The 22,896-nt window shown below is 37.6% G+C and overlaps 1 protein-coding gene across 1 annotated transcript; it reads right to left on the bottom strand.

Annotated features, from left to right (window-relative positions):
- Positions 1–7: 7 nt before the first annotated feature.
- On the bottom strand, positions 8–21,723 carry LOC129943344 (uncharacterized). The gene is made up of 7 exons (XM_056052710.1): positions 21,503–21,723; positions 11,782–11,959; positions 11,459–11,706; positions 10,227–11,388; positions 9,986–10,164; positions 9,735–9,928; positions 8–377 (listed from the first exon to the last, which is right to left on the bottom strand). Exons 1-7 carry the CDS (start codon positions 21,523–21,525, stop codon positions 208–210), a joined length of 2,154 nt encoding a protein of 717 aa, XP_055908685.1. The 5' UTR covers positions 21,526–21,723; the 3' UTR covers positions 8–207.
- Positions 21,724–22,896: the final 1,173 nt, after the last annotated feature.

Here is a 22,896-nt window from a genome sequence, read left to right as displayed (position 1 = left end):
ATTTTTGTTTGTTTATGATTTTTCATACATATTATATATTTTTATGTGAAAATAGAGACATTTTGGTATTATATGCAAAAAAAAAAACATAATATTATTTTTCGCATTTAATACGAACACAATAATGCATTCAATGCAAAAGGCTAACACTTACATTATACATACGTGATAAAAAATTAATTTTTAAAAAAGAAATTACGACATAATTTATGGTTTATCTTCTGCTAACCACTGTGTGACTTGGTTTATCCTACACACAGCAATATCACTGCCATCGGGATGCTTCTCCACGACTTCATTAATTTTAAGTTGGCTGCCAGGTTGTAGTTTGTCCTTCAAGTATTCAACCTGTTTCTCAGTTAGTTCATTTGGAAGACCTTTAAAATTAAAATGAAAAATAAAAGAAACAAACGTTTAGTATTGACAAAATGTAATAAGCTGCATCGCTGGAGTTGGTAAAATAAATTTGTATTCTCCTCAAAGCCAAATTTTATTTAGCAAAAAGGCATTGATCAGATATGGGGTGAATAGATGTCGTTAGATTCTAATTGTAGATACCTTTAAATAGCTGCACTGACGTCAAAAAACCAAACCAAGTATAAGAACGCACATTAAAAGTTTTGGGTTTATTTTTTTCATCAGAATTCAATCTTCAATCAGTAGAATGCAATTTGTAATGGCTATTCGAGGGGTTAGGTTAGGTTATCTTAAATGATCCTTTTCTAGGACTTCAAAAATTGTCTCAATACTGAATTTTTTCAAGTCAAAGCCGAATAAGGAGAATAGCATGTAGCATAAGAAAACGTGCACGTGCAGTAACTATTTGGGACTGGCGAAAGTGTGACCACAGCCTATTCGTGGCGGCCGCTGAAGGAAACCCTAACAAGTTTGACTAAGTAAGTAAGTATTCATTTATTGATTCGTTGTTTTGAGTTGTTTTGATACATTGTGCCGTCGGGGTGACTTCCTGGCCACGTAAAAACATCATAGTTTCGAAGCAACAACAAGCCTCGGATAAGGACAGATTCACTGTTGACAACCCACGCAAACGAAATAAGGACAACGAACTTCGGATATGTACGTGGAATGTTAGGTCCCTTAACAGACCATGTGCAGCCGAACAATTAGCGGAAGCCCTTAAATGCTGCAAGGCAGATATTACAGCCATCCAAGAAGTGCGATGGGATGGACCGGGCAAACGCAAACTAAAAGACTGCGATATCTACTACGGCGACTGCTACCGAGAACAAAGACAGCGTCTGTTTGGGTGTGGATTTGTTCTTGGAACTAGACTCAGGCAAAAAGTCTTGAGTTTCAACAGTGTGAGGGAGCGCATCCAGACAATCCGCATCAAGGCTAGATTCGCCAACATAAGCCCAATATGCGCGCATGCCCCAACAGAGGAGAAAGATGAAGACACCAAAGACATATTCTTCGAGCTCTTGGACAAGACATATGAGCAGTGCCCTGGCTATGACATTAAAATTGTCTTAGGAGATTTTAATGCCAAGCTAGGAAGAGAGACATCTTTGGTGGCATAATCGGGAAATACAGCCTGCACGACACTACCTCCGACAACGGATTCAGGCTGGTCGATTTCGCTGCGGGGCGAGACATTCTGGTAGCTAGTACGCAGTTCACGCATCTTAATATCCACAAGGGGACATGGAAATCTGCTGATCAATCAACCTTCAACCAGATTGACCACATTGCGATCGACGCACGACACTTCTCTAGTATCCAGGATATCCAAACATTCCGAGAGGCCAACATTGACTCGGACCAAGGAAAACAAGGAAGTACTGTGAGAAGATTCGACGTTAGACGGCTACAATCGCAGGAGACTGCCATGTCCTTTTCCGATCGAGTCTCTATTAACCTCTTAAGAAGTCCTATGCTGCCTGCATTAAGCATTGAAAACCAGTGGCGCGATCGGGGAGATAGAGGGATGTCACAACAGGAATGAGGTTCGTAAAGTTGACCAAAAGGTTAAAAAAAACCTCCCAAGGGTACCAGCCACGAACCGAAGCCTGTAAAGACGATCAGGGGAACATCGTAGTAGAACCGCAGTCGATGCTGAGAATATGGAAACATCACTTCTCAAAATTATATAACGGCGATGAAGAACCGAATTCCGCTGTAAGGGAGATAGAACCACTCAACCTCGGCGACGCAGATTAACAATTCCGCCTACCCGACCTTGACGAAGTGAAGATAGCTATACCTAAACTTAAGTCCAATTCAAAGCAGCAGGCGATGACTTGGTACGGAGCATGCACCACCTCATCTGCAAAATATGGTCGGAAGAAAGCATGCCCGATGAGTGGAATCTGAAGCCATTCGTCAACAACCTGATTGGTCCTTATCAGTGTGGCTTCGGACCAGGAAAGTCCACTATCGACCAAATATTCACACTACTGCAGATCTTGGAAAAAACCCAGGAGCTTCAAATCAATACCCAGCATCTATCGATTTTAAAGCCGCATATGACAGCATCTATAGGGAAGAGCTCTACCGAGCAATGTCTAGTTTTGGCATCCCTGTCAAACTTATCCGTTTGTGCAGAATGACCATGGATAATGCACGCTGCTCTATCTTACCGATTCATTTGATGTCAAAAAAGGTTTTAGACAAGGCGATGCACTGTCATGTGACTTCTTCAACATCGTTCTGGAAAAAGTTGTGCAAAACTCAACCGTCAACACTAGAGGCACAATCTTCCAAAGGTCCATCCAATTACTCGGATACGCAGATGATATTCACATAATTGGAAGATCAAAGCGTGATGTCAGTGGAGCGTTTTTGAGCATTGCGACGGAAGCGAAGAAGATGGGTTTAGTGGTCAATGAGGGCAAGACCAAGTCATGCTGTCATCAAAAAAGGACACTGAACGACGACGTCTTGGACAAAACGTCACCATGGACAGCTATAACTTTGAGGTAGTTAAGGACTTTGTCTACCTAGGCTCCGCTATTAATGCAGACAACGACACCAGCGCTGAAATCAAACGAAGAATAACTCTTGCAAATCGCTGATTCTTTGGACTTAGAAGGCAATTGAGATGTAAAGTCCTCTCTCGGGCATGTAAAATCACCATCTATAAGATACTCATCATCCCGGTTCTAATTTATGGCGCTAAGGCCTGGACCCTGTCAAAAAAAGATGAGAGCGTCTTAGGATGCTTAAAGAGAAAAATTCTTCGGGTGATTTTTGGTCCCGTACGCATAGATGGAGAATGGACGAGAAGATATAACGACGAACTGTACGGGCTGTACAGCGACACTGACCTAGTTAGCAGAATTAAAGTCCAACTGCTTAAATGGCTAGGTTATGTAGAGCGGATGGACATCAACGCTCCAGCCCGGAAGGTCTTCGAATCCAATCTCGAGGGACGGCGCAGTAGAGGAAGACCGCGACTCAGGTGGCGAACCCAGGTGGGAGAGTACCTCAACCAACTTGGCGTGCTAGGGACCGAGCTGGCTGGAGACGCTTGTTGGTTGAGGCCCAGGTCCGCCCCGGACTGTAGCGCCACCTTAAGTAAGTAAGTAAGGTTGAATAGTTTTTCCTAAAACCAGCTTGAAATTCGGAAAGGATATTGTTGACGTCAATCCATGATTGCAATCTGCCTGCACGAACTCCACAAAACAATTTCGCCGGGACATTCATAAAAGAGATTCCTCAATAATTTTCAACTAGGTCCAGAGCTCCTTTTTTGTGAATCGGGAAGATCAGACTTTTTAAATGAATTGGGGATGTCCTCATTTTGAAACGCTTTATTGAAAAGGATTCTCAGTTGGTTGATGAAGCTAGGAGGAGCGTTCTTGAAAAATTCGTATGGAATTCCATCTTCGCCCGGGGGTTTTCCATTTTTAGCTCTGTGAATAACAGCATATATTTCAGAAGCTGAGATTTCCTTGTCCAAGCAATCGTTGGTTACCAAAGGTTCCGCAGAGTGGTAATTTAATAATGATTTGCTGTAAAGGAGATTTTTGAAGTGCACTGATAGGTCTTCAGCAGAAAGTCCAATGCCTATTGCAAAGTTGGATTCATTTATCTCTTTTGTAATCTTCCAGAATTCTTTAGAACTTTTAGTTTGACCAGTTTTACATGCTTAATTATTTTCATATTCAGTTTTCTATTTCAAACACATTTCTTTGTACCGAGTTTGCTTCAACGAACGATTTTCTTAAAGCTTGGCAGTTGGAGTTCCGCATAGCATTAAAAAGAGAAAAGGATTTTTTACGACTTTTCATGCATTCATAGTCAAACCACTTTTGTTTGAACTTTAAGATTCCATTTGGTGCCATAGATGATGCGGAGTTTCTAATGTAACGCCCAAGTTGGTTTGATAGTAATTCAGTTGAATCATAGTTAACATCTACCGTTGATAGTTGGTGTTCTAAGTTTTGTTTGTATTTTTCCACATCCTCCTGCTTCCATTTCAATCTAGGGATAAGTTTCAGAATTTTTTCTTGATTGGATTTGTGTCCGGTCCAAACGACGGTAATGGGCATGTGGTCAGAAAAGTTTTGGTGCTGTACCTCGAATTTAGTAATTAAGTTTACCCAATTATTATTTTCAGCGCAGTAGTCAATGACAGAGTTGCCCTGTCCACCATCATAAGTAAAGTTACCATCGTTATCACCTTTCGTGCAACCATTTAGCACCAGGCAATCATACAACTAAAGCATTTCCAGGAAGTGTGTTCCATTTAGTTATCAAGATTTAGTAAGGAGTTGTTAATACTTAGAGACGTGGTGATTTATAGATTGCTGATTCTCTTAGAAGTGGCATCCCTGGTGTAGTATTAACTGGTCTATACCATTCGTTATGTCGTCCATTTGACAAAGCTATTTGATTGAGAGCTCCAAAGTTCAATTCACCAAACATTTCTCGAAGTTTATTTTCGCCGTCCTCATTTTCGTATTTAACTGTATTGTTATTATTTAAATAAAAATATTTATTTGATATTATTAATGAGTTGTTTTTTATTTGAATAGCTTCAGTTGGTTGTTTTGAGTTTATAACCTTCCTGTAGCCAAGTAGGATTCTGGGTTTGTGTTTTGATCGTTTTGAAAGATCGCGCTGTACGAAGACACCTTTGCCTTTGAGTTTAGCAGAGTTCCGTAGCATATAAGAAGCATTCTTGTTAGAACCAGTGTCAATTTTTAGCTTCATAACCGAGTTATTTCCGCTTAATTTAATGACATCCACAATTTGATGGGTTTCTCCTAGTAGAAGGCGCGTGATACCTTGAACCTTTTCTTGTGGATCAACATTTTCGTTGGGGATTGTAAGGATGATGTTCTTCACTTTAATTTCGCGACTTTGAAGTTCAAGTTCCTCCTCTAAAGTATTGCATATGGATTCGAAACTTTAGGCTCAGTTCTTCATTTTGTTTTTTAAAACAGTCGATCTCAGCATTTAGTGTTTATACATCGTCTCTTCGATCTCAGCATTTAGTGTTTATACATCGTCTTTGGTGGCCATGTTGGCAGTTGCTTTTGGTAATTCGGTGTTTAGTGAAAGATCGACTATCATTTTAATCTTTTGTAGATCAGCTTCGGAAATGGACATGATTCGTTGTTGGTTGATATATTAGATACAAGACTAGCGTCACTATTTTTGAAGAGCGGAAAGATAATTGATTTTTTTAAGGATGTTGGTATTGTTTCTGTTTCGTAGATTCTTTTCAGCAAAGTATGTCGATATAATCACTCATAAATCTTAGGATTTCAGGATATATACCCATGGGTGATTCCACCAGCATTTTGCAGATAGAAGCTAACGCTATAGCAAAATACGCAGAATATTATCTCTACATTAAAAGCACTAAGCTCCTATTCCATCACCTCAAAACTGATATGGGAATTTGCGTTTGCTGAATGAGCTAGACTAAAACAATATTGTCTCACTTCATTGGGTACCGGAACTTGTTGGAGTCAAGAACAATGAAATAGCAGAGCCGTGTTGTTGAATTTTTTGAAAATGTGATCAAAAACTATGAATTCCACTCAATAGTCTAAGACAGGCTAAGCTTATCCTAGTACTGCAGCGCTTTAACTCCTCCTGGAGCATAGGGCAGCAACAAGATCTACCCACCTATCCCGATTAACCGCAACTGACCTTAGATGTGGCCACGATTGAATACCATGAGACCGAGCCTCCTTCAAAACTGATGACCTCCAAGTTGTCTTTGGTCTTCCAACGCGTCTATTACCCTGGGGATTCTATTGGACGGATTGTTTTACTATATTGTCGTCCGGTTTCCTCAGTGTATGGCCTGTCCAACGTCATTTCCGTTGCATGATGTCTACGTCCAATTTTTGCTGTCCGGTCCTATTGCACAGTTCAATGTTAGAAATGGTTTGCGGCTACCGGATCTACACAATAGAGCGCAGACAATGGTTAACGAATGCTTGTAGTCTGCTAGAGATGTTGGCAGAGCATTTCTATGTTTCAAAAGCATATAACAGCACTGTTTGACGTTGGATTCGAAGAGTTTCAACTTGGTGCGTAACGATATTTTGCTAGAGTTCCACACAGGATAAAGGATTCCAAATGCCCTACGGGCTTTGTTTATCCTACTGCTAACATCCAGGTCCGTTCCGCCATCGAGAGCTATAAAACTTCTCAGATAATTAAACTGCTCGGCCCCCTCTATCGTCCCCTGCCTTAGAATAACTTGTGTGCTTTGGCCCGTGGTCATTACTTTGGTCTTATTTGTGTTAATCCTTAAGCCAGCCACATCTCCATTTAATTGCAGTGAATGACACATCTGATTAAAGCCTGCCGTGTTGTTAGCCATGTATGTCAAAGAGACTCCATTTGTTACCGTGTCTTTCATTTGTACCCACCATGGCAGTCATTACATCGTCAATCGCCAGCATAAACAGAATTGGTGACAAGACATCTCCTTGTCTCACTCCTTGACGCACATCGAAGGAGTCGGAAAACTGTCCTTGCGTTGTTGTACGATTCTTTATTCAGCGACAATTTTCTCAGGGATACCTCGCGCAATAAGCGATCTCCAGATGCATTCACGATTTACCTGATCAAACGCCTTCTCAAAATCTACAAGCATTAGGTACAGCGGTGATTGGTACTCAGATGATTGGTCGAGTATGATCGCAAGGTGTTAATGTGGAAGACGCACGCTCAGCCACAGCGAAACCTCGCTTTGTGCCTATTGAGGGTAGACCCGATCCTAGATTTAATGGTCTCGAGGATAATAGCTGCCATTAACTTTGGAAAAACCGACAGAACTGTGATACCGTGGCAGTTATTACAATTTTTGTTTTTCCTTTCTTTGGTAACTTTACAATAACTCCATCCTTCCAGTCCCTTGGGTAAGTTTCACTCTCCCAGACAGCCTGCACGAGTTTAAGCAAAATACGGGAAGCTGCTATAGGGTATGCTTTTAGGAATTTTGACGGAATACCATCAAGTCCAGCTGCTTTGTTTTTCTTTAGAAGATGTACCGCATTACTTATCTCTGCGCTTGTTGGGGGACTGGTGTCAATATCACTAGAAGATCTGCGCAGTTGTTCAATTGTGTATTCAATTCTGAATTGTGGTCATCATTTAGCAGCGCACAAAAATGCCCCTTCCATCTTTGTAGCTGATCTTCTATCGTCACTAAAAGGTTGCCGTTTAAATCTAACACGAGATGTTTAGTGATAGTGCTATTACACTGGCCGACAATGTCCTTAGTAATTTTATACAGCTCCCTTGCGTCCCCTCTTCCTGAAGCATGTTCCGTATTTTCCGCAAGTTTGTCCACCCTTGCCCTCTTGGCACTGTCTTAAGAGATGCTCTATACCCGTTTCGTAGAATCAATTTCCGCTGAGCATCACTTTCTGAATTGATTCTAATTTTAACTGTTCTTCGATATGTGATTTTGTCCCAGGTGTCTTGGGATATCCAGGAATCATTTTGTATGTTCGATGTTTTGTCGCCGAGTGTGTTGAATCTTGATCTCCTTGCTATACCCCTGCTGACGCTCATTACCTGCATCAGCCTTTCTTTCGTTACGAATATCGCACAGTGACTTCCTCCATTTCTGCTGTATAATGAAGTTATCGATTTGATTTTTTGTTCGACCATCAGGAGATTCCCAGGTGATTTTGTGGCAGGTCTTGTGCGGAAATAAAGAACCCCCAATCACAAGTTGACGAGCGTTGCAGAAGTCGACAAGCATATCATCATTTTCGTTACGTTGACCTAAGCCATGCTTACCCATAACTCGTTCGAGGCCTACGTTATGAGAACCAATTTTGGCGTCCCCCATGAAGCCCCCTGGAACACCGTTGTACACCGAATTCAGATGAGTTTAAAAAGAGGTATTTTCGTCCGCTGAAGCTTCATTCGTTGGTTCGTAGCATTTAATAATGGTGACTTTTCTAATTTTTGAGCTAAACCTCGCCGTTATAATCCTCGCCAAAATCGGTTTTCATTATATAAGACTTTTGGTAGCTTTTTTAGTCAACATGATGCCCACACCGTTGAGTCTTGGACCTCTGTCTGCCTCCTCTTCGCCAGAGTACAACATTCTCGTTTGCCCCAATTCTGAAGTATATTCAGTTCTTCCTCTCCATTTGGTTTCACTCACTCCCAGAATTCCGAAGCATTTCACGCTCTACCTGCCTAATGCGTACAGGGAACAAACATTTCATGCTCCGAACTTCGTTCGTGTTTTGTAGCCAAAAGTCCGTTTTGTTGAATCTGAATCTTAATCTTGTTTCTGATTCATTATTGATAGCATCATGATTGCCATTGTTCTATGAAAGATACCGCACCCCCAAATCCAATGTTCATAAAAAAATTACATCCTTGCTCCACTACCGTGTTTTCTCGGTTGCGGTTAATAACACGTACCCGTATAACATTTTTACTACATTATACACTAATGCCTTCTCATTGACAGGCACACTACGCCTTTTTGGATGGTCGAATACATACAGATATAGGCCGTCCACTATGGGAAACTGACGCCTTTTGCAGCCGCACACTATGAGTACAGACGATGCTTGCTGTTGCCGTTGGCCTTACAGGATAGGCTCGTCCGCCACCAGACTTTCATACCCTTGACAACCATATGAAGTTCCTGCACTTTTAGGGAACTTTTAATACTACACAAGGATAAGACCGTGCCCTGACTAGCAATGCTGGTTTGTTTGCGTATACCCGCAGCCATTCGATCCCCTCGTGCGTTAGCGTTAACCGCTCTCTACTGCGAGGAGATGCACATAGGGATTTCTCTTTCAGTGAACCTAGTACCACCGAGGTGGCGTTTCCTAGCGCTCTCCAGTACTTTTGGAGAGAGCAAGCAAATCATAGACCGTGTAGAATTTAATGATTCGAAAACTCAATGTTATCTACTGTCACAAAAGCCTAACCCATCAAGAACACTGAACAACTTTCAGTTTTGTTTAAGTACATCGTCTTTGAGGTTTTTCGACTTCTGATGGGGCCGTAATCTATAAAGCCTTCACTTGTCTCAAACTTGAATTCAATTCTAGGGCAGCTGCCACTGTAACCCACTTAAACCTCTTGAACTCTGAAATCTCTATAAAAATGACAAATTACCTTTTCTAACTGAAATATTTGCATCTTTCGAACATCGCCGCTTTTTTTCATTTTATCGTTTTTTATACCTAAACAATTTTCTAGTGAAAAAAGCCAGTTGCATTCCCAAAGAATTCATAGCAAAACAAAAAATTTTTAATTCTCACCTTGAATTATGCACAACGTCGTCTTGCACGGTAAATCTAAGTCCATTGGGTATCGTCTAATGTCCTTGATGAAAACTTCCGATTCATTTAGAAAATCAATAAATACGACTTCAACAACTTCCGCTGATAAAAGCTCTAGCACCTTAGCACGATACCAACCATCTTGATATTTAGCCAAACAGTATTCTTCAATTCTATTCAAATAAAATCACAATTAACACAAATTAAATAATAATAAGAAAAAAACATACTTAGGTTTATATTCACGTCCAGTGTCTTCATACTCAACCAAATAGTTTTGAATTTCTTGCAAATTGGCTTTGTCTTCCAACAAAACGCATCCAAAACAATTGTAATGCATCAGGGAGTTGTCAACAATCATAACTTCCAGATTTGTTGCCTTAATTGGCAAAACTATTTGTTCAAATGGCTATAAATATATCCAACGACAATTATAAACAAAAATCTAAGTGTTTAGACAGTTAAACCTACCGGAATCATTACAGCTTTGGCGAACTGCGACGGCCGGCTCCTAGGTTGTTGTTTAGAAGTTGCAGGTTGTTTAACCACCACTTCTGGTTCAGTTTGCTTCATTTCCTTTTTAGCTGGCTCTGGTTTCGGCTTTCGTTCCTCTTCCTGCTGTGCTTTTGGCTGCTGCGGCTTTGGCAACCTTTCTTGCTCTTCAGCAGGTTCATTTTTAGTCTTTTGAATATAAACATTGATTTTCTTATTAAAACTATCCTCAACTCCATCGAAAATTATATCGCACGATGGCTTCTCCCTATCATTATACACAATCTTGCCATCACTTTCCTCAAATGTTTTCATGTATTCTAATAATTTAGGATTGTCCCTTACAAATGGGACATTTTTCAATGTAGCCATTACGATGTACTGTTTGAGGGCTGCACATTCCATTGAAATATCTTTTAGTTCGCTCAACTTTTTGGTACCTTCGTTGCCGAAATCAAAATAAATTACATGTATATGATCTTCGTCTTTTGCTGAAACCACTTGAACACGATAAAAGATACCGTCGGAACCGAAATTCGTTATGGCAAATGCATTTTTAGTTGGCATTACTTTTAATGGACTCGCATTACGGCCATATTCGTTTATGGCCTTTAGGACATTTAAGTAACCTTCGTTTTCAGCCTTTTCTAGGGATCGTAAAAATACACGATTGGAGCTTCGAATCGCTGTCAGTTTAATTAAACTGTTGCTCTTGGGGAATGCGACTTGTTCAACTTTTCCAATATTGGTAGCCTTGATCATGTCATTGGGATCGTAGGCTTTTTCGGAGCCATTTACAGATGACGATGATTTTGGTGGATTTGGACGGTTTTGTTTTGGGTCGTTTTGATTTTGTTTCTGTTGTCGTTGATTCTGATTTTGATGTTGTTGTGCAATTGGTTGGTTTTGTTGATTTGATTGATGTGGTTGTGGTTGAGGTTGATTCCTTTGTTGTTGATTTTGTTGTCGCTGTGGTTGATTATTTTTTAAAGAGTGCGTTGGAGAACTATTGCTAACCCATTTCTTGTTTTGGGATTGAATATTTTGAGTATCTAAAAATGTTTCAGGCAACTCGCGATTCTGGTATCCATTAAGTGCTGGAACATTTTGATAAATATCAGTCGAACTAGAAACCAGTTTACTGAAAAGATTTGAATATTTGTTTCTTTAGTTTCTGAATTTAAGTTAAGATAGATCTTGGTTTTTCTTACGGCATAGGAAAACAAATATATCGATGAGTTTGCCAATCGTTCTTTTGACAGGTTGGTGAACAATAAAAGTCACCACAACGTGAACAAATCAAAACCGTAGCAGATTTACACAGAACACAGGGTCCAGTACGAGGTGTTGATTGTTGTTGGGGTGAGGGTGTTGAGTTGTTGGCGCTTGACTCATTATATGATCTGTTATTCTGAGAAAAAGGTGAACGTTGGGGTTCTTGTTGAGAATCATTATTATGCTAAAATAATAAGAAAAAGAAAAAATGTATATATACTTTATCTTTTGTTGCAATAAAACAATTTCATTCACTTACCTGAAAATTTCGTTTACCATGATTGAATGAACTACTAGCTCCAGCTCCATTGAATGAACTACTAGATGGTCCATTGAATGACCTATTTTGGGATTGAGAGGCATTTCTATATTCATGCTGAAACTCATTTTGCTGATTATTCCCTTGATTAGATTGTCCATCTTTAAAGGGATTGTGACTAAAAATAAAACATTGTTATGATGATTATCAAGTTTAAATTAGTTTAAAATACTTTCAACAATTTAATACAGAACGGATTTGTTTTTAATTGAATTAACGCAGAAACAGTGTCCTTCGAGTAAATGCATTCTGTTACTATGTTCAGAGACGTAATTGTCTTATGGACTCAACCATATTTATTGAAACTTGATGCATAATTTTTCCCAAAAAGAAGGAAGTAACAATTCTTGAAATCCTGAAAGACTGTTTAGGAAAACGGGAATGAATGGGTAGAATGAATCAGTTAGGAAAGCATAATACATTGGGTACTGGGGCAACTTGGATCCAGGTCAATGAAGAAGCAGATTCTTTAGCAAAAAGGAGAAGAGAAAATATGATCAAAAATAGGAGGCCAAAGATCAAAACTTTTGAATTAATTCTGCACACTAAGAGAGGCCAAACTGCTATTTGGGACCGTTTTCGGTCATATACCGCGCTACGCAGAATTAATCTATGATATGAGAGCCATTTATTAATAGAACGTAAGGAACTATCGCCATAAGAAACTATCGTCTTTAAAATACTCCAGTTTTTCAAAGTATCTAATCTGGAGGAAGTATTGTAGAATGAGATTTTAATAGGAAAAATCGGGGAAAACAGCCTGCACCACACACTTCCGATCACAGATTCAGGTTCATCGAGGCGCGAGTTCTGCAGATCAATATATCGTCAACCAAATTGACCAAATTGCAAACGACGTTAGGCATGCTTCCAGCATCATGGATGTCCGAACTTTACGAGGATCTCACATCGACTCGGGCCACTACCTCGTTATATCCAAGGAAATACTTTGGGTTTCCTAAGACAAAACAGGGAGATTATTTTCGGAGAAGATGCAAGAACGAACGGCAAAAATCACAAGAGATAGCCAATTCCTTTTCCGAACGAGGCACAAACAAAGTAGATGCTGTCATCAAGAAAGTATGTACAATATTTTACAATTAAGTTCAAAGTTGTTTTCGGATCACTTTCCATTAGTTGTGACTTGTGGACTTTCGATGGTAACTGAGGACTCAAACCCTATAATAATAAATAATAATAATAAATAATAATAAATAAATCTTAACTCTTCCCTCCAAAGTTATCAGCAATATAACCTGAGGCTGTTAGAAGAAGTCATGAAAGCATCGTATCCGAGAACGGAACGAATGGAACAACATCACCACGTGTCAAGTCACAAAGAACATCTGGCCAAAACTGGCATTAAAACGTTCAAGATTCTTGCTCTCTCTAAGCAGATCGCATATAAGCTCGATAATAGGTGTCATAACCGGACACTGTCTAACAGGAAAGCACACCACGAGACTAGGCGCATTTTTAAATGACTTTTGCAGAAGCTGCTCTGGCTCGAAAACACAAGAATTACCTAGGAGAATTCTTCATTAACGATCTAAGTCATATCAGCATAATCAGCCTCTCACGTTTCGTAAGGGACTCAAACTGGTTCCATTGAGCTTAGGAGGAAGTCTCAAAATTCATATGGTATCACAATGGTCCATTAAGCAACTGGCCTAAGTGTGTCCGTTTCCATCTTAGAGAGCCACTATAACCTAACCTAACCTAACCTCAAGGTGCCTCAGAGTTCATTTAACACATTTAATGAGACTGCTTTTTCAAGCAATTTCATTCGATTCGTAGGATGATGACTCTTCGACCATTATTATATTTTATGGGTGTAAGGAACATTTGGTTTTGAATACTTAATGCTTTCGATATACCCCAATATATCATAATCGATATCAATAATTATGAAATTGTATTATGAAACAAATACGTGCCTTATGAAAAACTAATAAAAAACATTTCTTATCCATAAAATAAAATTAATGCAGTACATTTACACATGAGTAGGATTTCCAAAATATCAATATCTCTTTTTCTGTCATAATCATAGACGGCAAAAATTTCTTTTATCCAAACGAAACTTTATTTTTCAGTTTTTTTTTAACGTTGTTTATTTACTTAGAAATTCAGCTGTATATGTACATTGAATTTTCAGAAATTGCATTCTACATTTTAATTTCAATAAAAATGAAATCGATTCCTTTGCAAGTTTATTTTTTGTTTATTTTAATTTAGTCGTTTTAAATTCGACTTGCGATAGCATGCACAAATTTGGTTCTATAAATAATCGTATTGTATCACTTATCAAAACAATTAATACATTTGATTGGCTTGATCCAGTTTCTTAGGTTTTTGAACTCAATTCAAAGTTTTCCATTACATTTTCATTTGTTTGGTAGACTTAAACAAGAGGAAATAATTATAAAAAATCGAAAAAGTTTTTAAGATGGTTTTGTCCTGGGATAGAAAAGAAACCAATACGAGAACTGTATTTTTTTTAGGAGAGCTATTCAATATACACAATGGTTTTATTTTCCTTTGACTAAAAAACCAACATGAAAAAAATGGATTACAATTAGTGTTGAATTTTAGACCATAAAACGTGCTTGTTTTTTTAATTTGGCGTCTCTGATACTTCTTTAAAGTTCAACCCATCGTTATTCTATTTTGCAGATAGTGTTCTTTCTCCAACCATTAGGAGTGTTTCATACCATTCTCTTACGTGATAATTATTATTACTACAGAGACATCAGTCTCTTTAACATTGCATATTAGATCTTATCGTCTGAAGCCGTTCGTCAACAACCTGATAGGTCCTTATCAGTGTGGCTTCAGACCAGGAAAGTCAACTATCGACCAAATATTCACACTACGGCCGATCTTGGAAAAAACCAAGGAGCTTCAAATCGATACCCACCATCTCTTTATCGATTTTAAAGCCGCATATAGCATCTATAGGGAAGAGCTCTACCGAGCAATGTCTAGTTTTGGCATCCCTGTCAAACTTATCCGTTTGTGCAGAATGACGATGGAGAATGCACGATGCTCTATCAAGGTCGGAAAAGGTCTCATCAATGCATTTGATGTCAAAAGTCATGCGACTTCTTCAACATCGTTCTGGAAAGAGTTGTGCAAAACTCAACCGTCAGCACTAGAGGCACAATCTTCCAAAGGTCCATCCAATTACTCGGATACGCAGATGATATTCACATAATTGGAAGATCAAAGCGTGATGACAGTGGAGCGTTTTTGAGCATTGCAACGTAAGCGAAGAAGATGGGTTTAGTGGTCAATGAGGGCAAGACCAAGTACAGCTGTCAACAAAATAATAGCAGCGCTACTTTTTTCTCATTTCTCTTTATCATATCTTCTTTGTTATTGCTTTTTTCTCTCTAACTTTAGCTTTTTCTGAAACTCTTATTCTACGCTTTCATTATCACCATCAATCATATCAATATGCATTATATCAATAAAATAACGGCACTTTGTTTAAAAAATTGCAAATTTTGGACACACAAAATAATAGCAGCAGTTTTATAAATATTCAAAAAATTAACATTTATTCAATAATTTCATCAAATTTTATAATTAATATAATTTATTTAACATATTAATATTTTGTACAATAACCCTTCACTTTCATAACATCACCACATCTTCATGGTATTGAAGTCACCAGTTTATTGCACCGCTCTATGGGTATTCCCCTCCACACACTTTGTACAGTCCACAATTCTGCCTGATTTTTGGGGTTGTACTTGCCAACGCCACGTTTAACATCCCCCACAAATGCTCAATGGGATTCAGGTCTGGAGATTGCGCTGGCCAATCTAAGAGCTGTATATCCTTACGCGGGAACCACTCTTTCGCACTACGGCTTGTGTGCTTTAGGTCATTGTCTTGCTGGAAGACCCATCTGAGAGGCATGTCTTCTTCAGCGTAAAGCAGCATCACTTCCTCCAAAATTTGGACATACGCATGTTGATCCATAATGCCATAAATTTTTTTTATGGGCCCAACACCATTGTACGAAAAACAACCCCAAACCATAATTTTGCTGCCTCCATGCTTGACTGTTTTCATGGTGTATTTTGGCTGGAACTCTGTGTTCGGTGGACGCCAAACAAAATTTCTAGACCCAGTGCCACCAAAAAAAAAACGATTTTGCTTTCGTCTGAAAACAAGACGTTCCGCCACTTCTCCCGTGTCCAACCACCATACTTTTTTGCAAAAGCAAGGCGTTGAACCAGAGGACGTTTGGAGAGAAGTGGCTTTCTTCTTGGGTGGCATGCATTCAAATTAGCTGTGCGAAGAGTGCGACGCACTGTCTCATCGCTCACATTGAGTTCGAGCTCTTGGTTTATCTCCACAGCTGATTTAAAGGGGTCTTTCTTTAACATTTTGACTATTTGCCTATGGTCCCCGTCCTCCAATTTGCGTTTTCGACCTCTGGTTTCCACTTTTTCCACAAAAATGATGGCATTATGGATCAGCTTTGCAGAAACGTTCAAATTTTTTCGATTTGCCTGTACGATTGTCCGGCGCTCCTCATTTGGCGTATGATTTGGCGTAGCTCTTGACTGCAATGTTTTTCTCGTCCCACTGTCTAATAAATTTAATAAAAAAACTCGCAAAATAACAGAAAATGATATTTGCAGAAAATACTCACTGTTTGTTAACTTTTTTAGTTGAATTATACTTTATTTTATTGATTTTAACTATTTTATGCATTAACGCTGCTATTATTTTGTGTGTCCAAAATTTGCAATTTTTTAAACAAAGTGCCGTTATTTTATTGATATGATTGATGGTGATAATGAAAGTGTAGAATGAGAGTTTCAGAAAAAGCTAAAGTTAGAGAGAAAAAAGCAATAACAAAGAAGATATGATAAAAAGAAATGAGAAAAAAATAGCGCTGCTATTATTTTGTTGACAGCTGTATATGCTGTCATCAAAAAAGGACACTGAACGACGACGTCTTGGACAAAACGTCACCATGGACAGCTATAACTTTGAGGTAGTTAAGGACTTTGTCTACCTAGGCTCCGCTATTAATGCAGACAACGACACCAGCGCTGAAATCAAACGAAGAATAACTCTTGCAAATCGCTGCTTCTTTGGACTTAGAAGGCAATTGAGAAGTAAAGTCCTCTCTAGAGCATGTAAAATCACCATCTATAAGAAACTCATCATCCCGGTTCTCATTTATGGAAGATATAACGTAAGTAAGCTTTGCAATCAAATAGTGTATTTTTAATTTTTGTGTTTTTTTCTTTCAAAGAAAATAATACATGTTTCGAGGTAATTAAATATACCTTTAATAATCTATATTAAAAAAATGTTTAAACAATTAATTAGTCAAGGCAAAGGGAAAATGGTGCTCAAAGGAAAAAAGAAGTCTGATCTTGAAATTGTAGTCAAAAGGGCGGATGGTAACAGACATTTCTAAGTTGTTAGAATGCTCCAGGAAGCTGGTTTATAATGACCTCCGTCATTTCAAAAAGTTTGGAGTGATTGAAAACGTTAAACAAAACCTCCGGACCAGAAAGACAACTACTGCTTTTATTATGGCACGCGGCGCGGCGTTGGCCCCATCGTAAAAACTGACACCAAAATGGACCAGAACGTGTACAGAGATATCCTGTTGGATCATATGATACCCTATGCAGAAGACAATTTGTCGTTATAATGGCGCTTCATGCACGACGACGACCCTAAACACACTTCAAAGTTAGTGAAGTGTGCTTTCAAAGTGAAGTGTGCCTTCAAAGTTAGTGAAGTGTGCCTTAGAGGTGAATAAAATCGACGTTTTGAAGTTACCAGCACAATCACCCGATCTTAACCCGATCGAGAATTTGTGGAATGATGTTGAACATCACATTGAGCAAAAAAAAAATAATCAATTGAACACAATTGTGACAAAATGCTTGGTATGCAATTCCAAAGTCACGATGTGAGGCTTTGGTTGAAAGTTTGCCAAGAAGAATTACTTCTGCAAAATAAAGGGTTTCCTACCAAATACTAAGAAAAACTTAGAATTGCGGTAAGTAAAATTTTATTAAGAAACTGTTGAATGTGCTAAATCCGTGTCCAGGTGAAAAATTGATGTTTCTACATTCCATACAGATGTTAAACATATTTGATGAAGTACTATGAAAAGATAGTGCTATGTATGTACATATATGTCATGTAAATAAAATAGGGTAGTGGCACCTGTTGCCGAACATCCCCAGTTACCGAACAATTAAACAAAAAATTGCTATATATTTGTTATTTTACCGTTTTTTCCCATGAAAACTTCACATACATATGTGACCATTCTCTTTACGCTAAGGTAAAGTACCTCACCAATACGAATACATCTTAAGCATGCAAAATTGCCAGTTCAGTGTTCGGTTTGTTTGGGGACTCGGTCGTTCCATGTTTTGTAGCCAAATAAAATTAGAAAAAGGGTCCCAGAAAAGTTGTTTGAAAGAGAAACTATTCACGTAAGTACTTTTATCAGTATTTTTAATTACATTAGTGCATTAGTTTATTGTTATTTTATAAGTTTTATCGAAAAAAGTGAAATTATCTGTTTTTCGACTGTTCAAGAAAAGGAACCCAGAGTTTACAGAGTTTCCTTACTCGATAGTTCGGTGATAGGAAACTGTGATTAATTTGTTTTATAGCTTTTTACTACCAAAATTCATCGGGAAATGAATCCTTTATATTTTAGTGTATCACAAACAGTGAAAAAAAGTAAAAATCCTATTCCCGAACGCGTTTTTCTTTGGTGTTCGAAATCAGGAAACTAAGAGGTTCAAGATATCCTTTTTCCGAACACTAAGTTTTGAATGTCTTTTCGTTTAACAGATGAACAAAAATGGCACCACAAAAGCAAAAATATACAGCTGCTTCGTAAGACCAAGCTTTACGAGAGATAAGGAACAAGTCCATGGGTATTCGAGCACCTAGTAGGGCATTCGGAGTCCCTATTACAACTCTGCATGATAAAATTAAAGGCAGATCTGTGGACAAAATGCAAAAACCCGGCCCAGCAAGCGTCTTAACTGAAGCGGAGGAGGGTAAAATTGTGGGATGGCTAACAAATATTGCCAAATGTGGGTTTCCACAAAAACCCAATGAACTTCTCGATGTTGTCTAAAAAATCATAAGAGACGAGAAACGAAAGACTCCTTTCAAGGATGACAGGTCAGGCAAAAAATGGTTTTACAGTTTTTTGAGCCGACACAAGGATTCATTAACCTTGCGAACCCCCGAGACTATATCGAAAGCCAGAGCTGTTGTGAAAGAAGAGTCAATAAGGAAATGGTTCAGAGAACTGGAAACATATTTGATTGATGAAAATTGTCGAGACCTTTTGGATGATGCAACACGTATTTTTAACGGAGATGAAACATAGTTCAGCCTGGCACCTAAGACAGGTAATGTCATTGGTCCAAGAGGATACCGCAACTTATTTCAAATAAAATGTTCTAACGAAAAAGAAAATATAACAGTTCTTCTGGTTTTTATTGCTAGTGGTGAAACATTGCCACCGGTCGTAGTTTTCCCTTACCAAAAAGTACCATCGAAAATAATTAATAGCATGCCAGAAACTGGGTGGATGCGGACGGAAACATTTTTTGAATACATTGTGAACGACTTTTCAAATTGGCTAAATCAGCATCAGATTAAAAGGCCAGTGCTTCTTTTAGTTGACGGACACAAGTCGCATATATCTATGCACTTAAGCGAATTCTGCTCTAACAATCAGATCATTTTGTATTCCCTCCCACCTAACACAACGCATATAATGCAGCCTGCAGATGTGGGAGCTTTTAAAGGCCTCAAGAGTGATTACAGGAAAACTTTAAGGGTATGGAGTGTTTTACCAGAAAATCATGGTAAAACAGTGACAAAAACGAATTTTTGCCAACTGTTAAAAGTTGTTTTAGATAAGAGTGATCGTTCCCAGTAGTAAAAAAAGCATTCCAGAAGTGTGGCTTATTTCCGTTCGACCCCGAAGCCGTTGACTATACAAAATGCCTTCACAACAATTTGGAGAGAGTGAATGAATCCAACAATGGAGTCACGGACGTAACTGCCAATGAGATAGAGACAACAAAGAAAGTTTTGTCATATTTTAAAAGCCAAATTATTGAAAGAGGCATTGACTTTCAAAATTTAATTATAACTCTCACAGATGCTCACAATAACCTTCGAAGTTCTCAGGTTCCTGAACTACATATAGTCCATCTTTGCAAACAGAAAATTTAGACGATATGGTACCATCAGCTCAATCAACAAATGACGATTTAGACTTTAGTGTAACATCGCCTCAAACAACCAATGATGTTTGTATCGACAAGATACTTTGGAGGAAGCTTTAGAAGAAATTTTGAAACCCCATAGAGAAATCTGTAAGTATACCTACCTACCTCAAATATTCTTTTGAAATGGTTACAAATTTGTATGATTTTAGCTGACAATTTTACAAAAACAATCACTGCCGAATCAGTTACTACAGCCCTTATTACAATCGAAACATCTACACCATGCAATAGCCCATCGTCTAGTTTTTCTAAACATTTAACATATCCGGATCCCATACAAAATAAGAAAGGTGTCACTTTACTTCCAGAAAATAGAGCCCCAATGTCGATCTCGTCTGCTAAATGGAAAGAGTTTTATAAAAACCGAGAACGGATTAAGCAGCAAAAAAGAAAAGAAATTGAAGAACGCAAAAAGAAACGCAAGATCCTACAAGATCAGACACCAAATAAGAAACAAAAGAAAAAAGTCAATGTTTCAGAAAAGTCACGCAAGAAAGAAATATATAACTAATTTCAATATTAGAAAACAAATTGAAAATTAAATTAAATTCTTGTCCACCACTGTACATATCTGGATAGCGATCGGGATTTTGGAAGAATATTCATATTTGGAAGTACCTATTGCTACCTAAATCTAAAACGATTACTGACAAAACCCAAGATTAAAAAAAAAAAAAGATAAAAAAAAAACAAGAAAATGTTAATAGTTGACCACTTTATCAATGCGAAAACATCATTTGTTTAAATGTATTTTTAAAGTAAGATTTTATGGGTTCCTCTCTGTGATGAAAATTAAATAAATGTTTCACAATTTTTTTACATCTCGCTTGTTACAGAACTGATGATGGAGGATGGGATTTGCGACTATTCGCAGTGAAACGATATATGTACATATCTTTGGACGCATAATGGGATCATCTCTACAACCTGGACCACCATGCGGATAGTACCAAAAGTATAAAAATGAAAACAACAATTTTGTCACACCAGTTTTTATTAATAAGGCTTTTAATTTGTTATGCCATGAAATTAGATTAAAACATGAATTGTACATTTTTGCTATTTCATTGAAATTTAAAAAATGCAGCTTTTACTACCTCCATACAGTGCAATAGACAAGATTATGCGCTTTGTCCGCCGTTTGCAAAAATTATAAAATAAAACATCCCAGGCACAGCACTTTTAAAACATAATCAAACAAAATAATTCAACAAAAACGAATTAAATCAAAAGAAGATCATAAAAATTCACAAATTTTACAATTTTCTTTTCTGGTTTGAAATTTTTGCAAAATGTTAAAAGGGGAAGTACGAAAGATTACACATTTTTATTTATCTTACCGGTTCGATGCTCTCCTATTCATTGTAATCCTACTTAATTTTTATCACTATTTAGGTGAAAATAAAATTCTAACAATTCACTTAAAGAATTCGAGTTGTTTTTTTTATAAATTAAAAACACGGTATCTTAATATTTCTGCAAGTTTTTAATTTGCAGAAAATCTAAAGAAAATATTTAACGCGAATATTTAAAAGAAGCCGATACCTCAGAAAACCACATGAAAAATGAATGAATGAAAATGAATAAAAAGAAAAAGGAGAATGAAAGAACGAGGAGAAAAGACGCCTTATTACAATGCTGCCAGATATGCAGAAAATTCAGCTATTCAGCAAATCGATTGGATTCAAACGATGCAATGCTATTTGTCTGTTCTTTTTCTTTACATACCATCTTATGTCAAATAAAATATTCAATTGTCATTGTTAGATATTATTGTTAAAACTCTTAAAAAATCGTATTTGGGTGTCGTCAATGTTAATGGAAGACTTTTCAGATGTTTAAGTTTGAATTATTTTGACAGATATAATTTATTTCTACCTTCGTTGCTGGATTATTAGTTTTCGGTTGATATTATAGTCCGGTATTAAGAACTATTCACATGAGCACGACCTACGAATGACAGAATATTCGTCGATTTTGACATTTTTTTCAAATGAGAGTTTTTAATTCGTCGCGAATTAAGTTTGACTTTGGCAAATGTTTTTTTTAGTTTGTTTATCATTATTGTGTTTTGTTTTGAAAACAAACGATTGAGAAAATGCGGTCGAAGCTATATTTGTTTTAAAAAAAAGTTATTGGTGTCCTTGTTAATAAACAGAACAAGAAAAAGATTTCATGTGCATAAATTTAATGCAAATCGGAAAATTGAATATGTTTACTTAATAAGACTGCTGGTAAAATATCCAGAAAAGTCGAACACCATGCACCACCGAAACAAGAATGATTTTTTAGCTTAAGTACGCGAATTCATTTTATTCGTAGCGAGTGTGGATAATGTGGAACGCGGCACGAGTACGATAACTTTGGCGACAAGATATAATAACGGATTTTGGTAGAGGGGCTTAATACAAGCATTTTTTACTGTAGAAAGGGGGGGTCTAACTCCCACCGTTTAGGAGGTAGGGGCAATTTAAAAAAATATGTACATTAAATGGAAAAAAATAATTAAAAAATAACGGTAATACTTACAATTAAATTTTTTTAAAGCCAACATTGTTGTCTATTAGCTTTGTTTTTAAATCAAGTCACAACTATGCATAGTTTTTAAAAAAAATAGTTTTAAAGTCAAAATGTGTGCAAAAAAAAGTAAAACAAAGGGTTAAAGTGTAATTTTTCAATACTTCAAGATTAATTACCATTTTTTTTATTTCAGAATTTATTGCTCTTGTTTGTT

Source organism: Eupeodes corollae, chromosome 1, assembly GCF_945859685.1.
Source record: "Eupeodes corollae chromosome 1, idEupCoro1.1, whole genome shotgun sequence".
Lineage (NCBI taxonomy): Eukaryota > Metazoa > Arthropoda > Insecta > Diptera > Syrphidae > Eupeodes > Eupeodes corollae.
This window is presented reverse-complemented; position numbering and strand designations above follow the sequence as displayed.